Raw genomic sequence first — 19862 nt, forward strand, 5'->3', positions numbered from 1 at the left:
CGCTTTCTCCCCTTTCGGCTCCCCAGTCCAAATACACCTTGGCGATGGGCAGCGCCGGTTCGATACCTCCAATCCTGGAGACGGCATGGGTTTTCCCAGGTACTAAATCCTGTAGAGGCAGCAGCTCATGCAGCACAAGAGTCATCTCAATACCAGTGTCCAGTAGTCCCATGGCCATGGCCTGGCCTATGGTGATGGGCTGAAGGTTGTCAAGAGACCTCCCACCACTCCCATCCTCACACAATACAGTGGACAGTTTCTGGAATGGGATGGGCCCTTTGGGCGCTGGGGACACATGGCTTTGAAGTGTCCCAACTCTCTGCAGAGATTACATAGTCAGAGTTCCACCACCGTGGTGGAGAGGGAAGCATGGGTAAGTGGCTCCTTGGGCTTGGGGCAGGGACAGCAGACACCGTGTTCTTCTTACTACCTCTCCACCCAGCAGATTTCTTGGCCTCTGTAGTCCTGTTGTTTGATTACTCATTGGCAAGTGTTGCTGTTACAGAGGTCCCTTTGGCTTCTGGTCACGGAGATACTGCTGGAGGCAGTTCCACAAAAACTGCTCAGTCGAGATGAGCTCCTTCAGCTGCTGGATGGTGGTAAGCTCTATTCCCATGGACCATTGGTCGAATTCTCTCTGTAGGGCCCGCATGTAATTGGCCCAGCTGTTTGCAGGACCCCTCTGCATACGCCGAAGCTTCTTCTGGTACGTCTCAAGGGTCAAATTGTACTGCTGGACAAGAACCTGTTGATGTTCTCATGGCTCAGGGTGGTCTCGCTGGCCAGGTAACCAAAGATTTCCTGGGCCTTACTCCTGAGATGAGGGATTAAGAACCGGACCCACTGGTACTCAGGCAGATGGTACTGATGGCAAGTTTTTTTAAATGCCAGCAAAAAAGTGTCCAAGTCCCCACCTTTGTCCAAGGAGAAGTCCTTCGCCCGTAGCTTCGGGACCCGGATCTCAGGGGACTCACAACTGACTGGGTTCTGCAGCTGGAGCAAGAGTTGGAGCTGAAGCATTTGTTCCTGGTGCTTGTGCTACCACTGATGTTTGCGACATTCTTCTGCTGATGCTGCCTCGCGAAGTTCTGCTGCTTCTGCTGTCTCACGATGTTCTGCTGCTGCTATGAGGGTTTCCTTCCTTGAGTCAGGCCAGGACAGCTTGCAGGAGTGTATCCAAGCTTGCCTGGCTGTGGGGATGGGCAGGTGGTGAGCAGCCCACTGCGGAACTGACCGTCGGTGACTGGCTCTTGGGGACCATGGGCTGGATTCTCCCTCTGCTTGTGCAACATTGTCTTCCACCTCCTCCCCCCATCATCCATAGCATTGGCCATCTCCCTGGCTCTGCCCCTGTCCATCCTTGCAATCTTTGGTCACTGACACAGAGCTGCAACCTGATGAACCCACACACCTTACAGTATTTGCACTCAGACTGTCTAGTGCGGAGCTGATCTTAAGACCCCAGCAGCAAAAGCTACTGCTGGTAATCTTTAGTGTCTGGGAGTGTCGTTCACACACTCACACACACTATTTTCTCGATGCCACCACTTGTGATGATCCCGCCTGAAGTCACTATTACGTCAGACAGATCACATAATGTGGTCTCCCCACTTTGACCAACGTGACATTCTACAAGTAAGGTCAGCTTGGTACACTTTTATACAGATTCCCCTTGTCCACACGGGCCAAGGGAAACACAGGGAGTGAGAGACACAACACACGCTCACAACGCTGGCAGGTCGAGAGCCCCCTTTCACTAGCCCCAGTGAAACAGACTGCTGGCAGGAGGACTGCGGCCCAGGAGGACTGCCACCAGTTCCTCATTAGATATAAACCCGGTTTGTTAATGGGATTATATGGGGCCAGAAGCCAGCCCCGGTATCATGGAAAGTTAAACCGAGAAACATTCTTGTGGATCGAGATAAAAGAGCAGCTTAAGGTTAAAAAATATATTTAATCGCCTTAGGGCACACTAGACAATACACTATATACATGATGCTTACTCATATACAATGGTGAGATATGCAAATACAGATAATGGTAGGACAAAAGATATAAGCCCAATATATGGGTGAGTTACCAGTAGACGAAAGGCCTGGCTTTTGACACCATCAGACTAGGTTGGGCCCCTGCTGTGTGTTAAGACCACACACAGCTTTGCTATCTGGTTTCTACTAGCTGTTCTACGTATGTACTTAGCCCTGGATGCAAGAACGGTTTGAGACCCAAGCGGGCACATGCCATGTATCTCGGAAATATACACGATGTAAAGCTAGGACGTATAGTATCTCTATAACTCCTTATGGAATTATGGTTCTGGAATGTTTTAGAAGGTGTCTGCAGCTTCAGCAGGACTCTACATGGCAAGAAGGCCTTTGTCCTGCTGGGAGCTGGTCAATTTGTGAGATGTGTCACTTACAGCCTTTGAGGCTTGGTGCCAGCTTTTTCCTTGAGGCTTTGAGAATTTGGGCTTCCTGCTGAGCCTGGTTTCTTATCAGTGCTGGACAAAGGAAGGGGTTTTATATGCCCAAGCAAAATAAGATACAAATGATTGGCCTGAAATTATATCTCCAGTATTCTTTACACCATTCTCTTTTCAACTTCAGCTTTTTTACAGATGGTGTTATGTTTGCATCAAGAATTTGTTGAAATTTCATTGAATCCATTCTTCCCTCTATCCGTGAAATGTTCCTCATGCCATTGGCTGTAACACAACCCCAAAGCATAATTGACCCACCCCCATGTTTAATAATTATAGAGATTTTTTTTCTCAAATTCTGTGCCCTTTTTTCTCCACACATACCTCTGATTATTGTGGCCAAAGAGTTTTATTTTAACCTCATCGGTCCACAGGACTTGTTTCCAAAATGCATCAGGCTTGTTTAGATGTTCTTTCACGTACTTCTGATGCTGAATTTTATGGTGAGGACGCAGAAGAGGTTTCCTACTGATGACTATTCCATGAAAGCTAGAGTCTGCTAAATCTTTCTGACGATCTTTTACAGTTAAGTGGGGGTTCTGATTTGCCTTTCTAGCACTCCTACGAGTAGATCTCAATGAAGTTTTGACCTCCACTGTTCCTGTTAACTTTCATTCAATTTCAAACTGAGGAAAGGGCATCTTGAAAACGCAAAAATATGTACAATATATAACTTTTTTTTTTTTCATTTTAAAAATTACAAAAAGGAAAATGGGCCAATGCAAAAGTTTGGGCACCATTGGAGATTTGTGTACTCAGATAACGTTGACCAAGGTTTCATACCTTAATTAACCTGTTAGCGCTTGTTCACTATCATCATTAGGAAAGGCCATATGATGCAAATTTGACAGCTTTATAAAACCTCAGCCTCCTCTAACCTTGGATCAAAGTAGACATGGGTTCTTCTAAGCAGCTGCCTAGCACTCTGAAAATGAAAATGGTGGCAGCCACAAAGCAGGAGAAGGCTATAAGAAGATAGCAAAGCTTTTTCAAGTTGCCCTTTCCTCAGTTTGAAATGAAATTAAAAAATGGAAACAAGTCCTATGGACCGATCAGGTTAAAATAAAACTCTTTGGCCACAATGGTCAAAGGTATGTGTGGAGAAAAAAGGGCACAGAATTTACGGAAAAGAACATCCCGCCAACCATTAAGAATGTGGGTAGATCAATCATACTTTAGGGTTGTGCTGCAGCCAATGGCACGGGGAACATTTCACGGTTGGAGGGAAGAATGAATTCAATGAAATTTCAACAAATTCTTGATGGGAACATAACAACAGCTGAAAAAAAGCTGAAGTTGAAAAGAGGATGTGTTATCTTTAACTTTAGCCCTTTAGAGATCATTTCATCTTCAACGTTCATTTCAAAGTTTGCATCATATGGTTTTACAGGCTTCTTAGTTTCTCTGCACATTCAACTTTTTATATGGTCTGTGGCTATAAATCAGCTGAGAGGAGCTCAGCAAGAGACAAATGAAAAAATTAATGCATGTTAAAGATGGCCATGCACCTTAAAAAGTTCTTTCAGTTAACAGATTTTCTGATTCTCCCCATAAAAGTCCAAGCTCAATTTCACCAAGTGTGCAAATGACCTCAATGAGATGGAAATAGGCTGGTGCCAGACACCTCTGTCCCTGGTTGCTTGTCTTCTATAAGAACAAAGCGTCTGGCGAGTTGAAATCCAATATGCCCAATCCTTCATTCCCCTCGACACCAGATGTCAGGGGAGACCTGGATCACACTTATACTCATAAAATTGTTGGCCAGCAATGCTGAAAAAGTCAGGCTCAGACAAAGATAATCTAGTCTGCATGTACAGTCCTTAGCCCACATGCTGCAGTCTCGTGGCATCACAGTTGCAGTAGTTTCTAATACCTTCTCATATTGTATTGTATTCTCATACCTTGTAATTGGCTCCTGCTTTATCTCTTTTACTTCTGGATTTTGTCTTTCACTTCTCTGTATGGCCCTCAGCAAGGATGCCCGGTGCTCATCTACGCATTGGAAAAACTCAGGACTTTGTACAAAAGCCATGAGGAAACCTGCAGAGAAAAAACACAAAGAAAAGGATAATACATCACAAGAACCCAGGTCATTCTCTGTATATATGGCTCAATGAATGTCGACGTATTCCTCATCAGTCTGCAGTAGGGCTGAATTGTGATTTTTCTCTCTGGAGTTCGGTTTGCTGGTTTCATGGTTACATTCTAAAGAGTGGAGGGCTATAAATTGATGCTGTTGCATTGTCCTAAAGGTACCTTCACACGAAATGACTTTGTAACGATATCGCTAGCGATCCGTGACGTTGCAGCGTCCTCGCTAGCGATATCGTTTAGTTTGACACGCAGCAGCGATCAGGATCCTGCTGTGATGTCGCTGGTCGCTGAATAAAGTCCAGAACTTTATTTGGTCGTCCGATCGCCGTGTATCGTTGTGTTTGAAAGCAAAAGCAACGATACCAGCGATGTTTTACACTGGTAACCAGGGTAAACATCGGGTTACCAAGCGCAGGGCCACGCTTAGTAACCCGATGTTTACCCTGGTTACCAGCGTAAAAGTAAAAAAAACAAACAGTACATACTCACCTGCGCGTCCCCCAGCGTCTGCTTCCTGACACTTACTGAGCGCCGGCCCGAAAGTGAAAGTGAAAGTACAGCGGTGACGTCACCGCTCTGCTGTTAGGGCCGGAGCTCAGTCAGTGTCAGGAAGCGGACGCCGGGGGACGCGCAGGTGAGCATGTACTGTTTGTTTTTTTTACTTTTACGCTGGTAACCAGGGTAAACATCGGGTTACTAAGCGCGGCCCTGCGCTTAGCAACCCGATGTTTACCCTGGTTACCCGGGGACCTAGGCATCGTTGGTCGCTGGAGAGCGGTCTGTGTGACAGCTCCCCAGCGATCAAACAGCGACGTCGCTTCGTGTGAAGGTACCTTAAAATACAATGTTCATATTTTACTGACAAAAAAAAATTATAATTGTTGCTATGATAGTTTTACTAATTAAACACTAGAGGGGGCTACAGGCATAAGGATCAAATCATAAACCCTTCTTTTATAGACCTGCTACTAAACCAGCTTCAGACAATGTATAATCTACAGAGAAGGGGCAATAGCTACAAGCATTTTACTTCTTGTGGAGAGGGGTATCAGGGTGGTACAGTGCTGTTTAACAATTGACACTGTATTCTTAATTCATCATTGTCGCCTTGTCTTCAGGATCGCAACTCTCCTCTGCTCGCCAAGGAGCGGTTCGCTCCTGAACACGGACAATTCGGACCAGCAACATAGTTGATCCAATGGAATTGTGCGCTCTCCGATGCTGCTGGCAGAGGTGGCTTTGCCCCTTGACTGTCAGAGGAGAGCAAACTCTATGAATCTGGTCAGAGCAAGCGATCCGGCCAATTTCAGGGAAGTGCTTGCAAACAGTACACCAAAAAGATTGTAACCGCGTGCTCCTTGCCTAGCTGATAGACTGCAGAAGTGGCCAATAACCTGAGCTTCGAGCAGTAAACTAAAGAATAAAAAGAATATCTTTGTTCTTAAAATTATTAATAAGAAGTAAATTGCAAAATTCCTTGTTACAATTTTACTTGTTTATGATTATGAGAATACCCATTTAAGAATATCTCTGATAATTTGTAGTATTTTCAGTGTTAAAAACTAATAAAAAACTTAGCTCCGGTAGTTATCTCCTGCAGGAGCTGCTCACCGACTCACCCTACAAGACTGTCTGACCCCCTCCATGGATATATACAGTACAGACCAAAAGTTTGGACATACCTCATTTAAAGATTTTTCTGTATTTTCATGACTATAAAAATTGTACATTCACACTGAAGGCATCAAAACTATGAATTAACACATGTGGAATTATATACTTAACAAAAAAGTGTGAAACAACTGAAAGTATGTCTTATATTCTAGGTTCTTCAAAGTAGCCACCTTTTGCTTTGATGACAGCTTTGCACATTCTTGGCATTCTCTTGATGAGCTTCAAGAGGTAGTCGCTGGGAATGGTCTTCACTTCACAGGTGTGCCCTGTCAGATTTAATAAGTGGGATTTCTTGCCTTATAAATGGGGTTGGGACCATCAGTTGTGTTGTGCAGAAGTCTGGTGGATACACACAGGGCCGTATTTAGAGTTTCTGCTGCCCTAGGCACTTTTAGTGCTGCCTCCCCCTTTGGTGAGTATGACACTATCGGCAGTGACTTTGGCAAGAATCGCTGATGTGAAAGTAGCCTTTTGCAGCAGATCCGGCAGTTTTTCCGCATCTGCCGCGTAACGGATCACTTACGGCAACACTACGTTCGGCCTCATTCATTCCCTATGGGATTTGCGGCACTTGCCGTGATCTGGCATATGCGTTACCATACCTCCAAACTTTTGAAGAAGGGAAAGAGGCATAAAGTTTGCGGCGCGTAGTGCTCTGCGGCAAATTTTAGGCCACACCTCTGACCACACCCATATCATAACTAGTCACACCCATATCCACGTCCCAACCAAACCCATTTAGCACTGCTGATCACACTGTTTCATATACAATTATAAACAAAAATAAATATGGCCACACAGTGCTCCATACTGTATAATGGCCACACATGATGCTCCATACTGTATAATGGCCACACATGATGCTCCATACTGTATAATGGCCCCACATGATGCTCAATACTGTATAATGGCCCCACATGATGCTCAATACTGTATAATGGCCACACATGATGCTCAATACTGTATAATGGCCACACATGATGCTCAATACTGTATAATGGCCACACATGATGCTCAATACTGTATAATGGCCACACATGATGCTCAATACTGTATAATGGCCACACATGATGCTCTATACTGTATAATGGCCACACATGATGCTCAATACTGTATAATGGCCACACATGATGCTCCATACTGTATAATGGCCCCACATGATGCTCCATACTGTATAATTGCCACACATGATGCTCCATACTGTATAATGGACACACATGATGCTCCATACTGTATAATGACCCCACATGATACTCAATACTGTATAATGGCCACACATGATGCTCAATACTGTATAATGGCCACACATGATGCTTCATACTGTATAATGGCCACACATGATGCTCAATACTATATAATGGCCACACATGATGCTCCATACTGTATAATGGCCATACATGATGCTCTATACTGTATAATGGCCACACACAATGCTCCATACTGCATAATGGCCACACATGATGCTCAATACTGTATAATGGCCATTTGCCACACATGATGCTCCATACTGTATAATGACCACACATGATGCTCCACACTGTATAATGACCCCACATGATGCTCCATACTGTTTAATGGCCACACATGATGCTCCATACTGTATAACAACCCCACATGATGCTCAATACTCTATAATGCCCCCATCCCATCTTGTATGCATGGCTCATCTCCCCCCATCCTGTATGCATTGCTCATATCCCCCCTCTTGTATGCATGGCTCATCTCCCTCCCATCCCATTTGCATGGCTCATATTCCCCCCTCCTCCTGTATGCATGGCTCATATTCCCCCCTCCTGTTTGCATGGCTCATATTCCCCCCCACCTGTATGCATGGCTCATATTCCCCCCTCCTGTATGCATGGCTCATATTCCCCCCTCCTGTATGCATGGCTCATAATTCCCCCCACCTCCTGTATGCATGGCTCATATTCCACCCCCCCTCCTGTATGCATGGCTCATAATCCCCCCTCCTGTATGCATGGCTCATAATTCCCCCCGCCTCCTGTATGCATGGCTCATATTCCCCCCCTCCTGTGTGCATGGCTCATAATCCCCCCCTGTATGCATGGCTCATAATTTCCCCCCACCTCCTGTATGCATGCCTCATATTCCCCCCCCTCCTGTATGCATGGCTCATAATCCCCCCCTGTATGCATGGCTCATAATCCCCCCCCTGTATGTGTAGCGCCCCCACTGCCGCAGGGCCGAGGGGTACCCGGTACCGGGCCTGTGAGTCTCTGCTCTGGGGTTGTCACGGTGGCTAGGCCCCGGTCCGTGACCCTGCCGAGGGGCGTACAGTGATAGATACGATATGGATAATGGTGGTGATGCTGTAGTAGTGTGGTGCAGAAAATAACGAGGACACCAGGTTGCAGTCTCTTTACCTCTTTACTGAAGATTTCTGGGTCCTCAGTCCAGAACACGGTTCACCAGGCGGCGCAAGTCCGGCCGGTCCAATGGCACCTCCAGGGTTCTCTTCACAGGTGGAAATCGGTGCCTTCCTTCTAGCGCTAGGTGTTGTGGTCCTTCCCTGCTGTGCTTACAGAAAGTCCCCACAACTGTTGTGTCTGTTTCTTAAGTTCCCTCACAACTCGATTAGATGATGTTCTGCTAATCCTCCGTCCCTCCCTGGTGTTCTGGTTGGGACGGCACCCGTTTGACGGGTAGGCTCGGAGCTCTTCCGGGACCCTAGAGTCGCCCCTCTCCACAAGTTGCCCCCCAAGACTGCATAGGTGATTAAAGTTAGACAGCCCGCCTTAGACTGACTGTCCTGCCGCTGTTTGGAGTATTGCTTGAAGCTGAATGTTATGATACTCCCTTGGCGTTCCGGCCACCGGTAGTGCGCCTCAGTAGAATGTTGCTTCGGTCTTACAGCACGACTCCTACTGGTATTTCTCCTTTTGCGTGATCTTGTTTCTCACTCAGCACAATCTATCTCGCTTCTAATCCTTCCTTGGGCACCGCCGCTATGCTGAGCAGGCACGGTCCCGTTACGTTCGTTCAAGTTGCCAAGCCTCTGTCAGGATCCCACCCCTGACAGAGACCCTATTGTATCTTCCCCCACAACACCCTCTGCCACAAGGTGTTGCCTGGTTCCAACCCAGTCAGCTTTCTCATCTAACTTCCTGCCTGACCCCCAGTTTACCCACTATGGTGGGGAGTGGCCTAGTGAATAGAACCCTTAGCTCCCCCCGGAGGCCCAACTGTGAAATGTATTGGTGTCTGTGATACCTGATCCGATGAACTCCTTTAGTGCCATCAGACGCACCATAGCTCCCCATAGTGGCGGAGCCACAGTACTGCAACGACCAGGACTCTGGGGCGCTGCATATGCATGGCTCATAATTCCCCCCCCCTCCTGTATGCATGGCTCATAATTCCCCCCCCACCTCCTGTATGCATGGCTCATATTCCCCCTCTCCTGTATGCATGGCTCATAATCCCCCCCGTATGCATGGCTCATAATTCCCCCCCACCTCCTGTATGCATGGCTCATATTACCCCCCCCTCCAGTATGCATGGCTCATAATCTCCCCCCCTGTATGCATGGCTCATAATTCCCCCCCACCTCTTGTATGCATGGCTCATAATTCCCCCCACCACCACCACCTCTTGTATGCATGGCTCATATTCCACCCCCCTCTCCTGTATGCATGGCTAATATTCCCCCCCTGTATGCATGGCTCAAAGGGATATATTAGTAACCACTTCACTGGAACTTTCTTTTGTGCATTTGTTTTTAAGTAACAAATTGTGCAAATCTGATGTGCTGTGCTATGTCTAATGTTCTCCATGGGGCTTTACATGACGCAGAAACACTAAAAAAATAATTCCTTGGGTCATACACGACTTCTGTACCACAGGACAGGTAGTTGTACTAGTATCAGATGATCATACAGACCCTGGTGAGAATAAAGAGTACCTTCAGCATAATACAGGATGCAACATGGGATGTACAGTACAGACCAAAAGTTTGAACACACCTTCTCATTTTAAGATTTTTCTGTATTTTCATGATCATGAAAATTGTTCATTCACACTGAAGGCATCAAAACTATGAATTAAAATACGTGCAATTATATACTTAACAAAAAAGTGTGAAACTACTGAAATTATGTCTTCTATTCTAGGTTCTTCAAAGTAGCCACCTTTGGCTTTGATGACTGCTTTGCACACTCTTGGCATTCTCTTGATGAGCTTCAAGAGGTAATCACCGGGAATGGTTTTCAATTCACAGGTGTGCCCTGTCAGGTTTAATGAGTGGGATTTATTGCCTTATAAATGGTGTTGGGTGTTGTGAACTCTATTTTTGGGCTCCCTCTAGTGGTCACAAGCGGTACTGTGTAGTGTTGTCTTTCTGCAGGTTGCAGCTTCAGCTGGTTCGTTATCCTTGGTTGGTTTCCTATTTAGCCCACCTGGATACTCAGTTCCTGGCCTGCTATCAATGTATCCAGTGCTCTTCAGATTCCTTGTGTCTACCTTGCTCCCAGTCTCTCCAAGACAAGCTAAGTTTTTGTTTGATCATTTTTTGATTATCAGTGTTCATTATGTTTTTTGTCCAGCTCGCTAAAATGTGATTTCCTCGCTTGCTGGTTGCTCTAGGGGACTGAGTTTCTCCCCCCACACCGTTAGTTGGTGTGGGGGTTCTTGAAATCTCAGAGTGGATATTTTGTAAGGGTTTTTTACTGACCGCATAGATTCTCTTTTCTATTTTCTGCTATCTAGTATTAGTGGGCCTCATTTGCTGAATCTGCTTTCACCCCTGTGTATGTGCCTTCCTCTTACCTCACCGTTATTATCTGTTGGGGGCTTCTATATCTTTGGGGATATTTCTCTGGAGGCAAGAGAGGTCTTTCTTTCTCTCTAGGGGTAGTTAGTTCCTCAGGCTGGCTCGAGACGTCTAGGATTTTTAGGCACGTTCACCGGCTACTTCTAGTGTGTTTGGATAGGTTCAGATTTGCGGTCAGTTTAGTTTGCCACCTCCCTAGAGCTTGTCCTATGTTTGTTACTTAGCTGGAGTAATTCGTGATCCTCAACCACTAAGGATCATAACAGTATAGCAGTATAGTGTTTAATGCATCGCAGAAGTGGGATAAAAAGAAGACCTGAGTACATTATTTTATTTTTTTTTCCTCCCGCTTTTCCTTTGCTGCAGTCTGTTTAGCTTCTTTCATCCCCTTGAACTCTGGGTGGTTTTGAGCTCAGCTGCAGGCATGAATGTTCAGACTCTGACTTCTAGTGTGGATCATTTTACTGCACGGGTGCAAAGTATTCAGGATTTTGTTATTCATAGCCCTATGTCAGAACCAAAGATACCCATTCCTGAGTTGTTTTCTGGAGATAGATCTAGGTTTCTAAATTTTAAGAATAATTGTAAGTTATTTCTATCTCTGAGACCTCGTTCCTCTGGTGATTCCGCTCAGCAAGTTAAAATTGTTATCTCCTTGTTGCGTGGCGACCCGCAAGATTGGGCTTTCTCTCTGGCGCCAGGAGATCCTGCATTGCTTAATGTAGATGCATTTTTTCTGGCTCTTGGACTAATTTATGAGGAGCCTAATCTTGAGAATCAGGCAGAAAAAGCGTTGCTGGCTATCTCTCAAGGTCAGGATGAAGCAGAGGTGTATTGTCAAAAATTTCGGAAATGGTCGGTGCTAACTCAATGGAATGAGTGTGCACTGGCTGCAAATTTCAGAGAAGGTCTTTCTGAGGCCGTTAAGAATGTTATGGTGGGGTTTCCCACCCCTACAAGTCTGAGTGATTCTATGGCTTTAGCCATTCAGGTTGATCGGCGTTTGCGGGAGCGCAAATCTGCTCATCCTTTGGCGGTATTTTCTGAACAGAGACCTGAGTCTATGCAATGTGACCGAACTCTGACCAGAATTGAGCGACAAAGTCATAGACGTCAAAATGGGTTGTGCTTTTACTGTGGTGATTCTACTCATGTTATCTCAGCATGCTCTAAACGCTTAAAAAAGATCGCTAAACCTGTCACCATTGGTACTATACAGCCTAAATTTATTTTGTCTGTTACTTTGATTTGTTCTTTGTCATCCTACCCGGTTATGGCTTTTGTGGATTCGGGTGCTGCCCTGAATCTGATGGATTTGTCGTTTGCCAGGCGCTGTGGTTTTGTCCTGGAGCCTTTGGAATTTCCTATTCCTCTGAGGGGAATTGATGCTACGCCATTGGCTGAGAATAAGCCTCAGTATTGGACGCAAATGACCATGTGCATGACTCCCGTACATCAGGAGGTGATTCGCTTTCTTGTTCTGCATAATTTGCATGATGTTGTCGTTTTGGGTCTGCCATGGCTGCAAGCTCATAATCCAGTTTAAGATTGGAAAGCTATGTCTGTGTCAAGTTGGGGTTGTCAGGGAATTCATGGCGATACTCCGTTGGTGTCTATTGCTTCTTCCACTCCTTCTGAGGTCCCTGAGTTTTTGTCTGGCTACCAGGATGTATTTGATGAGCCCAGGTCCTGTGCCCTGCCTCCTCATAGGGATTGTGACTGTGCTATAAATTTAATTCCTGGTAGTAAATTCCCTAAGGGACGACTTTTTAATTTGTCTATACCAGAGCATGCCGCGATGCGGAGTTATATAAAGGAGTCTTTGGAGAAGGGACATATTCGCCCATCCTCTTCCCCTCTTGGTGCAGGATTTTTTTTTTTGTGGCCAAGAAGGACGGTTCTTTGAGACCTTGTATAGATTATCGTCTTCTGAATAAAATCACAGTCAAATTTCAGTATCCTTTGCCACTATTGTCTGATTTGTTTCCTCGGATTAAGGGTGTCAGTTGGTTCACCAAGATAGATCTCCGTGGTGCGTATAACCTTGTGCGCATTAAGCAGGGAGATGAATGGAAAACAGCATTTAATACGCCCGAAGGCCATTTTGAGTACTTGGTGATGCCTTTTGGACTCTCTAATGCTCCTTCTGTGTTTCAGTCCTTCATGCATGACATCTTCCGAGAATATCTGGATAAATTTATGATTGTTTATCTGGATGACATTTTGGTCTTTTCTGATGATTGGGAGTCCCATGTGAAGCAGGTCAGGATGGTGTTTCAGGTCCTGCGTGCTAATGCTTTATTTGTGAAGGGCTCAAAATGCCTCTTCGGAGTACAGAAGGTCTCCTTTTTGGGTTTTATTTTTTCTCCTTCTACTGTGGAGATGGACCCAGTCAAGGTCCAGGCTATTCATGACTGGACTCAGCCCACGTCTGTTAAGAGTCTTCAGAAGTTCTTGGGTTTTGCTAATTTTTACCGTCGTTTCATCGCTAATTTTTCTAGCGTGGTTAAACCTTTGACGGATTTGACCAAGAAGGGTTCTGATGTGACTAATTGGTCTCCTGAGGCCGTGGAGGCCTTTCGGGAGCTGAAGCACCAGTTTTCTTCAGCTCCAGTCTTATGTCAGCCAGATGTCTCTCTCCCCTTCCAGGTCGAGGTTGATGCTTCTGAGATTGGAGCAGGGGCTGTTTTGTCGCAGAGAAGCTCTGATGGCTCTGTGATGAAGCCATGTGCTTTCTTTTCAAGAAAGTTTTCGCCTGCCGAGCGGAATTATGATGTTGGTAATCGGGAGTTGTTGGCTATGAAGTGGGCATTTGAGGAGTGGCGACATTGGCTCGAAGGAGCTAAACATCGTGTGGTGGTCTTGACTGATCACAAAAATCTGATTTACCTTGAATCTGCCAAGCGCCTGAATCCTAGACAGGCTCGTTGGTCGTTGTTTTTCTCCCGTTTCAACTTCATGGTCTCATACCTGCCTGGTTCGAAGAACGTGAAAGCTGATGCACTTTCTAGGAGTTTTGTGCCTGACTCTCCGGGAGTTTCTGAGCCGGCTGGTATTCTCAGAGAGGGAGTGATTTTGTCTGCCATTTCCCCAGATTTGCGACGAGTGCTGCAGAAATTTCAGGCGGATAGACCTGACCGTTGTCCACCAGAGAGACTGTTTGTCCCGGATAGATGGACCAGCAGAGTTATTTCCAAGGTTCATTCTTCGGTGTTGGCGGGTCATCCTGGGATTTTTGGTACCAGAGATTTGGTGGCTAGGTCCTTCTGGTGGCCTTCCTTGTCGCGGGATGTGCGTTCCTTTGTGCAGTCTTGTGGGATTTGTGCTCGGGCTAAGCCTTGCTGTTCTCGTGCCAGCGGTTTGCTTTTGCCTTTGCCTGTTCCGAAAAGGCCTTGGACGCACATTTCCATGGATTTTATTTCGGATCTTCCAGTATCTCAGAAAATGTCTGTCATCTGGGTGGTGTGTGATCGTTTTTCCAAGATGGTCCATTTGGTGCCCTTGCCTAAGTTGCCTTCTTCCTCCGATTTGGTTCCTCTATTTTTTCAGAATGTGGTTCGCTTGCACGGCATTCCTGAAAATATTGTGTCTGATAGAAGATCCCAGTTTGTGTCCAGGTTTTGGCGGACTTTTTGTGCTAAGATGGGCATTGATGTCTTTTTCGTCGGCCTTCCATCCTCAGACTAATGGCCAAACCGAGCGAACTAATCAGACGTTGGAAACTTATTTGAGATGTTTTGTTTCTGCTGATCAGGATGATTGGGTGACTTTTTTGCCTTTGGCCGAGTTTGCCCTTAATAATCGGGCTAGTTCTGCTACTTTGGTTTCGCCTTTTTTCTGCAATTCTGGTTTCCATCCTCGTTTTTCCTCGGGTCAGGTTGAGCCTTCTGACTGTCCTGGGGTGGATTCTGTGGTGGATAGGTTGCAGCAGATTTGGAACCATGTGGTGGACAATTTGAGGTTGTCACAGGAAAAGGCTCAGCACTTTGCCAACCTCCGCCGCGGTGTGGGTCCCCGACTTCGTGTTGGGGATTTGGTGTGGCTGTCTTCTCGGTATGTTCCTATGAAGGTCTCCTCTCCTAAATTCAAGCCTCGCTTCATCGGTCCTTATAAGATCTTGGAAATCCTTAACCCGGTGTCTTTTCGTTTGGATCTCCCAGCATCGTTTGCCATTCATAATGTGTTCCATAGGTCTTTGTTGCGGAGGTATGTGGTACCTGTGGTTCCTTCTGTTGAGCCTCCTGCTCCGGTGCTGGTCGAGGGCGAATTGGAGTACGTGGTGGAGAAGATTTTGGATTCTCGTATCTCTAGACGGAGGCTTCAGTATTTGGTTAAGTGGAAGGGCTATGGTCAGGAGGATAATTCCTGGGTTGTCGCCTCTGATGTTCATGTGGCCGATTTGGTTCGTGCCTTCCACGCGGCTCATCCTGATCGCCCTGGGGGTCTTGATGAGGGTTCGGTGACCCCTCCTCAAGGGGGGGGTACTGTTGTGAACTCTATCTTTGGGCTCCCTCTAGTGGTCACAAGTGGTACTGTGTAGTGTTGTCTTTCTGCAGGTTGCAGCTTCAGCTGGTTCGTTATCCTTGGTTGGTTTCCTATTTAGCCCACCTGGATACTCAGTTCCTGGCCTGCTATCAATGTATCCAGTGCTCTTCAGATTCCTTGTGTCTACCTTGCTCCCAGTCTCTCCAAGACAAGCTAAGTTTTTGTTTGATCATTTTTTGATTATCAGTGTTCATTATGTTTTTTGTCCAGCTCGCTAAAATGTGATTTCCTCGCTTGCTGGTTGCTCTAGGGGACTGAGTTTCTCCCCCCACACCGTTAGTTGGTGTGGGGGTTCTTGAAATCTCAGAGTGGATATTTTGTAAGGGTTTTTTACTGACCGCATAGATTCTCTTTTCTATTTTCTGCTATCTAGTATTAGTGGGCCTCATTTGCTGAATCTGCTTTCACCCCTGTGTATGTGCCTTCCTCTTACCTCACTGTTATTATCTGTTGGGGGCTTCTATATCTTTGGGGATATTTCTCTGGAGGCAAGAGAGGTCTTTCTTTCTCTCTAGGGGTAGTTAGTTCCTCAGGCTGGCTCGAGACGTCTAGGATTTTTAGGCACGTTCACCAGCTACTTCTAGTGTGTTTGGATAGGTTCAGATTTGCGGTCAGTTCAGATTGCCACCTCCCTAGAGCTTGTCCTATGTTTGTTACTTAGCTGGAGTAATTTGTGATCCTCAACCACTAAGGATCATAACAGTTGGTACCATCAGTTGTGTTGGGTAGAAGTCTGGTGGATACACAGCTGATAGTCCTACTGAATAAACTGTTGTTTGTATTATGGCAAGAAAAAGCAGCTAAGAAAAACTAGTGGCTATCATTACTTTAAGAAATTAAGGTCAGTCAGTCCGAAAAATTGGGAAAACTTTGAAAGTGTCCCCAAGTGCAGTGGCAAAAACCATCAAGCGCTACAAAGAAACTGGCTCACATGAGGACCGCCCCAGGAAAGGAAGACCAAGAGTCACCTCTGCTTCTGAGGATAAATTTATCAGAGTCACCAGCCTCAGAAATCGCAGGTTAACAGCAGCTCAGATTAGAGACCAGGTCAATGCCACACAGAGTTCTAGCAGCAGACACATCTCTACAACAACTGTTAAGAGGAGACTTTGTGCAGCAGGCCTTCATGGTAAAATAGCTGCTAGGAAACCACTACTAAGGACAGGCAACAAGTAGAAGAGACTTGTTTGGGCTAAAGAACACAAGGAATGGACATTAGACCAGTGGAAATCTGTGCTTTGGTCTGATTAGTCCAAATTTGAGATCTTTGGTTCCAACCACCGTGTCTGAAGGCATCAAAACTATGAATTAACACATGTGGAATTATATACTTAACAAAAAAGTGTGAAACAACTGAAAATATGTCTTATATTCTAGGTTCTTCAAAGTATCCACCTTTTGCTTTGATGACTGCTTTGCACACTCTTGGCATTCTCTTGATGAGCTTCAAGAGGTAGTCACCGGGAATGGTCTTCCAACAATCTTGAAGGAGTTCCCAGAGATGTTTAGCACTTGTTGGCCCTTTTGCCTTCACTCTGCGGTCCAGCTCACTCAAAACCATCTCGATTGGGTTCTGGTCTGGTGACTGTGGAGGCCAGGTCATCTGGCGTAGCACCCCATCACTCTCCTTCTTAGTCAAATAGCCCTTACACACCCTGGAGGTGTGTTTGGGGTCGGTGTCCCATTGAAAAATAAATGCTGGTCCAACTAAACGCAAACCAGATGGAATAGCATTCCACTGCAAGATGCTGTGGTAGCCATACTGGTTCAGTAGGCCTTCAATTTTGAATAAATCCCCAACAGTGTCACCAGCAAAGCACCCCCACACCATCACACCTCCTCTTCTATGCTTTACGGTGGGAACCAGGCATGTAGAGTCCATCCGTTCACTTTTTCTGCGTCGCACAAAGACAAGGTGGTTAGAACCAAAGATCTCAAATTTGGACTCATCAGACCAAAGCACAGATTTCCACAGGTCTAATGTCCATTCCTTGTGTTCTTTAGCCCAAAAAAAGTCTCTTCTGCTTGTTGCCTGTCCTTAGCAGTGGTTTCCTAGCAGCTGTTTTACCATGAAGGCCTGCTGCACAAAGTCTCCTCTTAACAGTTGTTGTAGAGATGTGTCTGCCGCTAGAACTCTGTGTGGCATTGACCTGGTCTCTAATCTGAGCTGCTGTTAACCTGCGATTTCTGAGGCTGGTGACTCTGATAAATTTATCCTCAGAAGCAGAGGTGACTCTTGGTCTTCCTTTCCTGGGGCGGTCCTCATGTGAGCCAGTTTCTTTGTAGCGCTTGATGGTTTTTGCCACTGCACTTGGGGACACTTTCAAAGTTTTCCCAATTTTTCGGACTGACTGACCTTAATTTCTTAAAGTAATGATAGCCACTAGTTTTTCTTAGCTGCTTTTTCTTGCCAAAATACAAATTATAACAGTCTATTCAGTAGGACTATCAGCTGTGTATCCACCAGACTTCTACCCAACACAACTGATGGTCCCAACACCATTTATAAGGCAAGAAATCCCACTCATTAAACCTGACAGGGCACACCTGTGAATTGAAAACCATTCCCGGTGACTACCTCTTGAAGCTCATCGAGAGAATGCCAAGAGTGTGCAAAGCAGTCATCAAAGCCAAAGGTGGCTACTTTGAAGAACCTAGAATATAAGACATAATTTCAGTTGTTTCACACTTTTTTGTTAAGTATATAATTGCACGTATTTTAATTCATAGTTTTGATGCCTTCAGTGTGAATGAACAATTGTCATAGTCATGAAAATACAGAAAAATCTTTAAATGAGAAGGTGTGTTCAAACTTTTGGTCTGTACTGTACATCCCATGTTGCATCCTGTATTATGCTGAAGGTACTCTTTATTCTCACCAGGGTCTGTATGATCATCTGATACTAGTACAACTACCTGTCCTGTGGTACAGAAGTCGTGTATGACACAAGGAATTATTTTTTTAGTGTTTCTGCGTCATGTAAAGCCCCATGGAGAACAACATTAGACATAGCACAGCACATCAGATTTGCACAATTTGTTCCTTAAAAACAAATGCACAAAAGAAAGTTCCAGTGAAGTGGTTACTAATATATCCCTTTGAAGGTTCACATTGTAGCTGACATTCTCTATTATATAACTTTGCTACCCTTCAGGTGAAAAAAATAATATCTTGTGTTCAGTGTATAATAAATTGTAGCAAAAGCGTCTGACATGCTGTTCATAACTTGTACGGTATATCTGCCAAGAAGCACTTTACCATTAGGAGCTAGGGTTGTCTTGGCTTGGTTAAATCTCTCTTTTCTGGCTGGTAATCCTCTCTGGGCTCGTTAATGGACAGAATAAATAAAGACACTGCACACCATTGATAAATGTTTGTCTAATCTCTTTAGGATGAATGTGGTCAAATTCCATTAGCATTACAAGGCGGTGCGGATTTTATGTGCAGAATTGTGTTTTAATGGAAAAGGAAGAAAAATAACAGCAAAACAGGGCTTCCATCAGAGACTTTACCTGGAGGAAAGTTTACCTGCCAAATAAGAGGCCCCCTAGGCATGGAGTACAGTATACCTGGATACAGCACCAAAAGTTAATCTAAGGCCGCTAGTGAGCGGTGCTGCTCACATAAGGACCCTTTTCAGACTTTACAGAGTGGAGCTGGGTTAAAGAGGTTGTCCACTACTGTATCATTGATGACAGGTCCTTAGCATAGGTCATCAATGTGTGATCGGTCAGGGTCTGACACCCGGGCACTTCTGCTGATCAGCTGTTCTCGATGTCGGCAGCCAGAAATGCTCAATTGCGGATCTGCTCCGTCTTTGATAGTGGCTGCAGGAGAGGTAGTGCACATCCACGCATCCTATTCAAATCAATATCAGAAGACGGAGCAGCTCCGTAATTCAGCAGTTCCGGACAATGGCTGCTGACACAGAGAACAGCTGATCAGCAGAGGTGCCGGGTGTCAGACCCCGACTGATCAGACATTGATGACATATCCTAAGGTTAGGTCATCAAATAAAGTAGCGGACAATCTCTTTAATATAAAGAACCAAAAAAACGTTGTCAAAGGCCGATGTTGAACCACACACTGTTGCACTCTCCTATCTGTGAACGCATTAGTGTGGAATTGAACAGATCCCGAGATCCTGATAGCGAACAGTTATAGAAAGTGACCCAATAATTAAAGTGGCTCTTGGAATAATGCTGAACAATAACATGTTTTCATTTTTAGTTCATAAATTAATAGTACACATGAATATAAGCAACTTTGTAATATATTTT

At 45.3% G+C, this 19862-nt stretch overlaps 1 protein-coding gene across 5 annotated transcripts in view; it reads right to left on the reverse strand.

Annotated features, from left to right (window-relative positions):
* SPO11 (SPO11 initiator of meiotic double strand breaks) overlaps positions 1–19862 on the reverse strand; it is a 137623-nt gene that overhangs the window by 62453 nt on the left and 55308 nt on the right. For all 5 annotated transcript variants that reach the window (XM_077253140.1, XM_077253142.1, XM_077253141.1 and 2 more), the window contains one exon: positions 4381–4519. In XM_077253140.1, the coding sequence (XP_077109255.1) occupies positions 4381–4519 (139 nt within the window). The remainder of the gene's footprint in view (positions 1–4380; positions 4520–19862) is intronic.

Source organism: Ranitomeya variabilis, chromosome 4 (genome assembly GCF_051348905.1).
Source record: "Ranitomeya variabilis isolate aRanVar5 chromosome 4, aRanVar5.hap1, whole genome shotgun sequence".
Taxonomy (NCBI): domain Eukaryota; kingdom Metazoa; phylum Chordata; class Amphibia; order Anura; family Dendrobatidae; genus Ranitomeya; species Ranitomeya variabilis.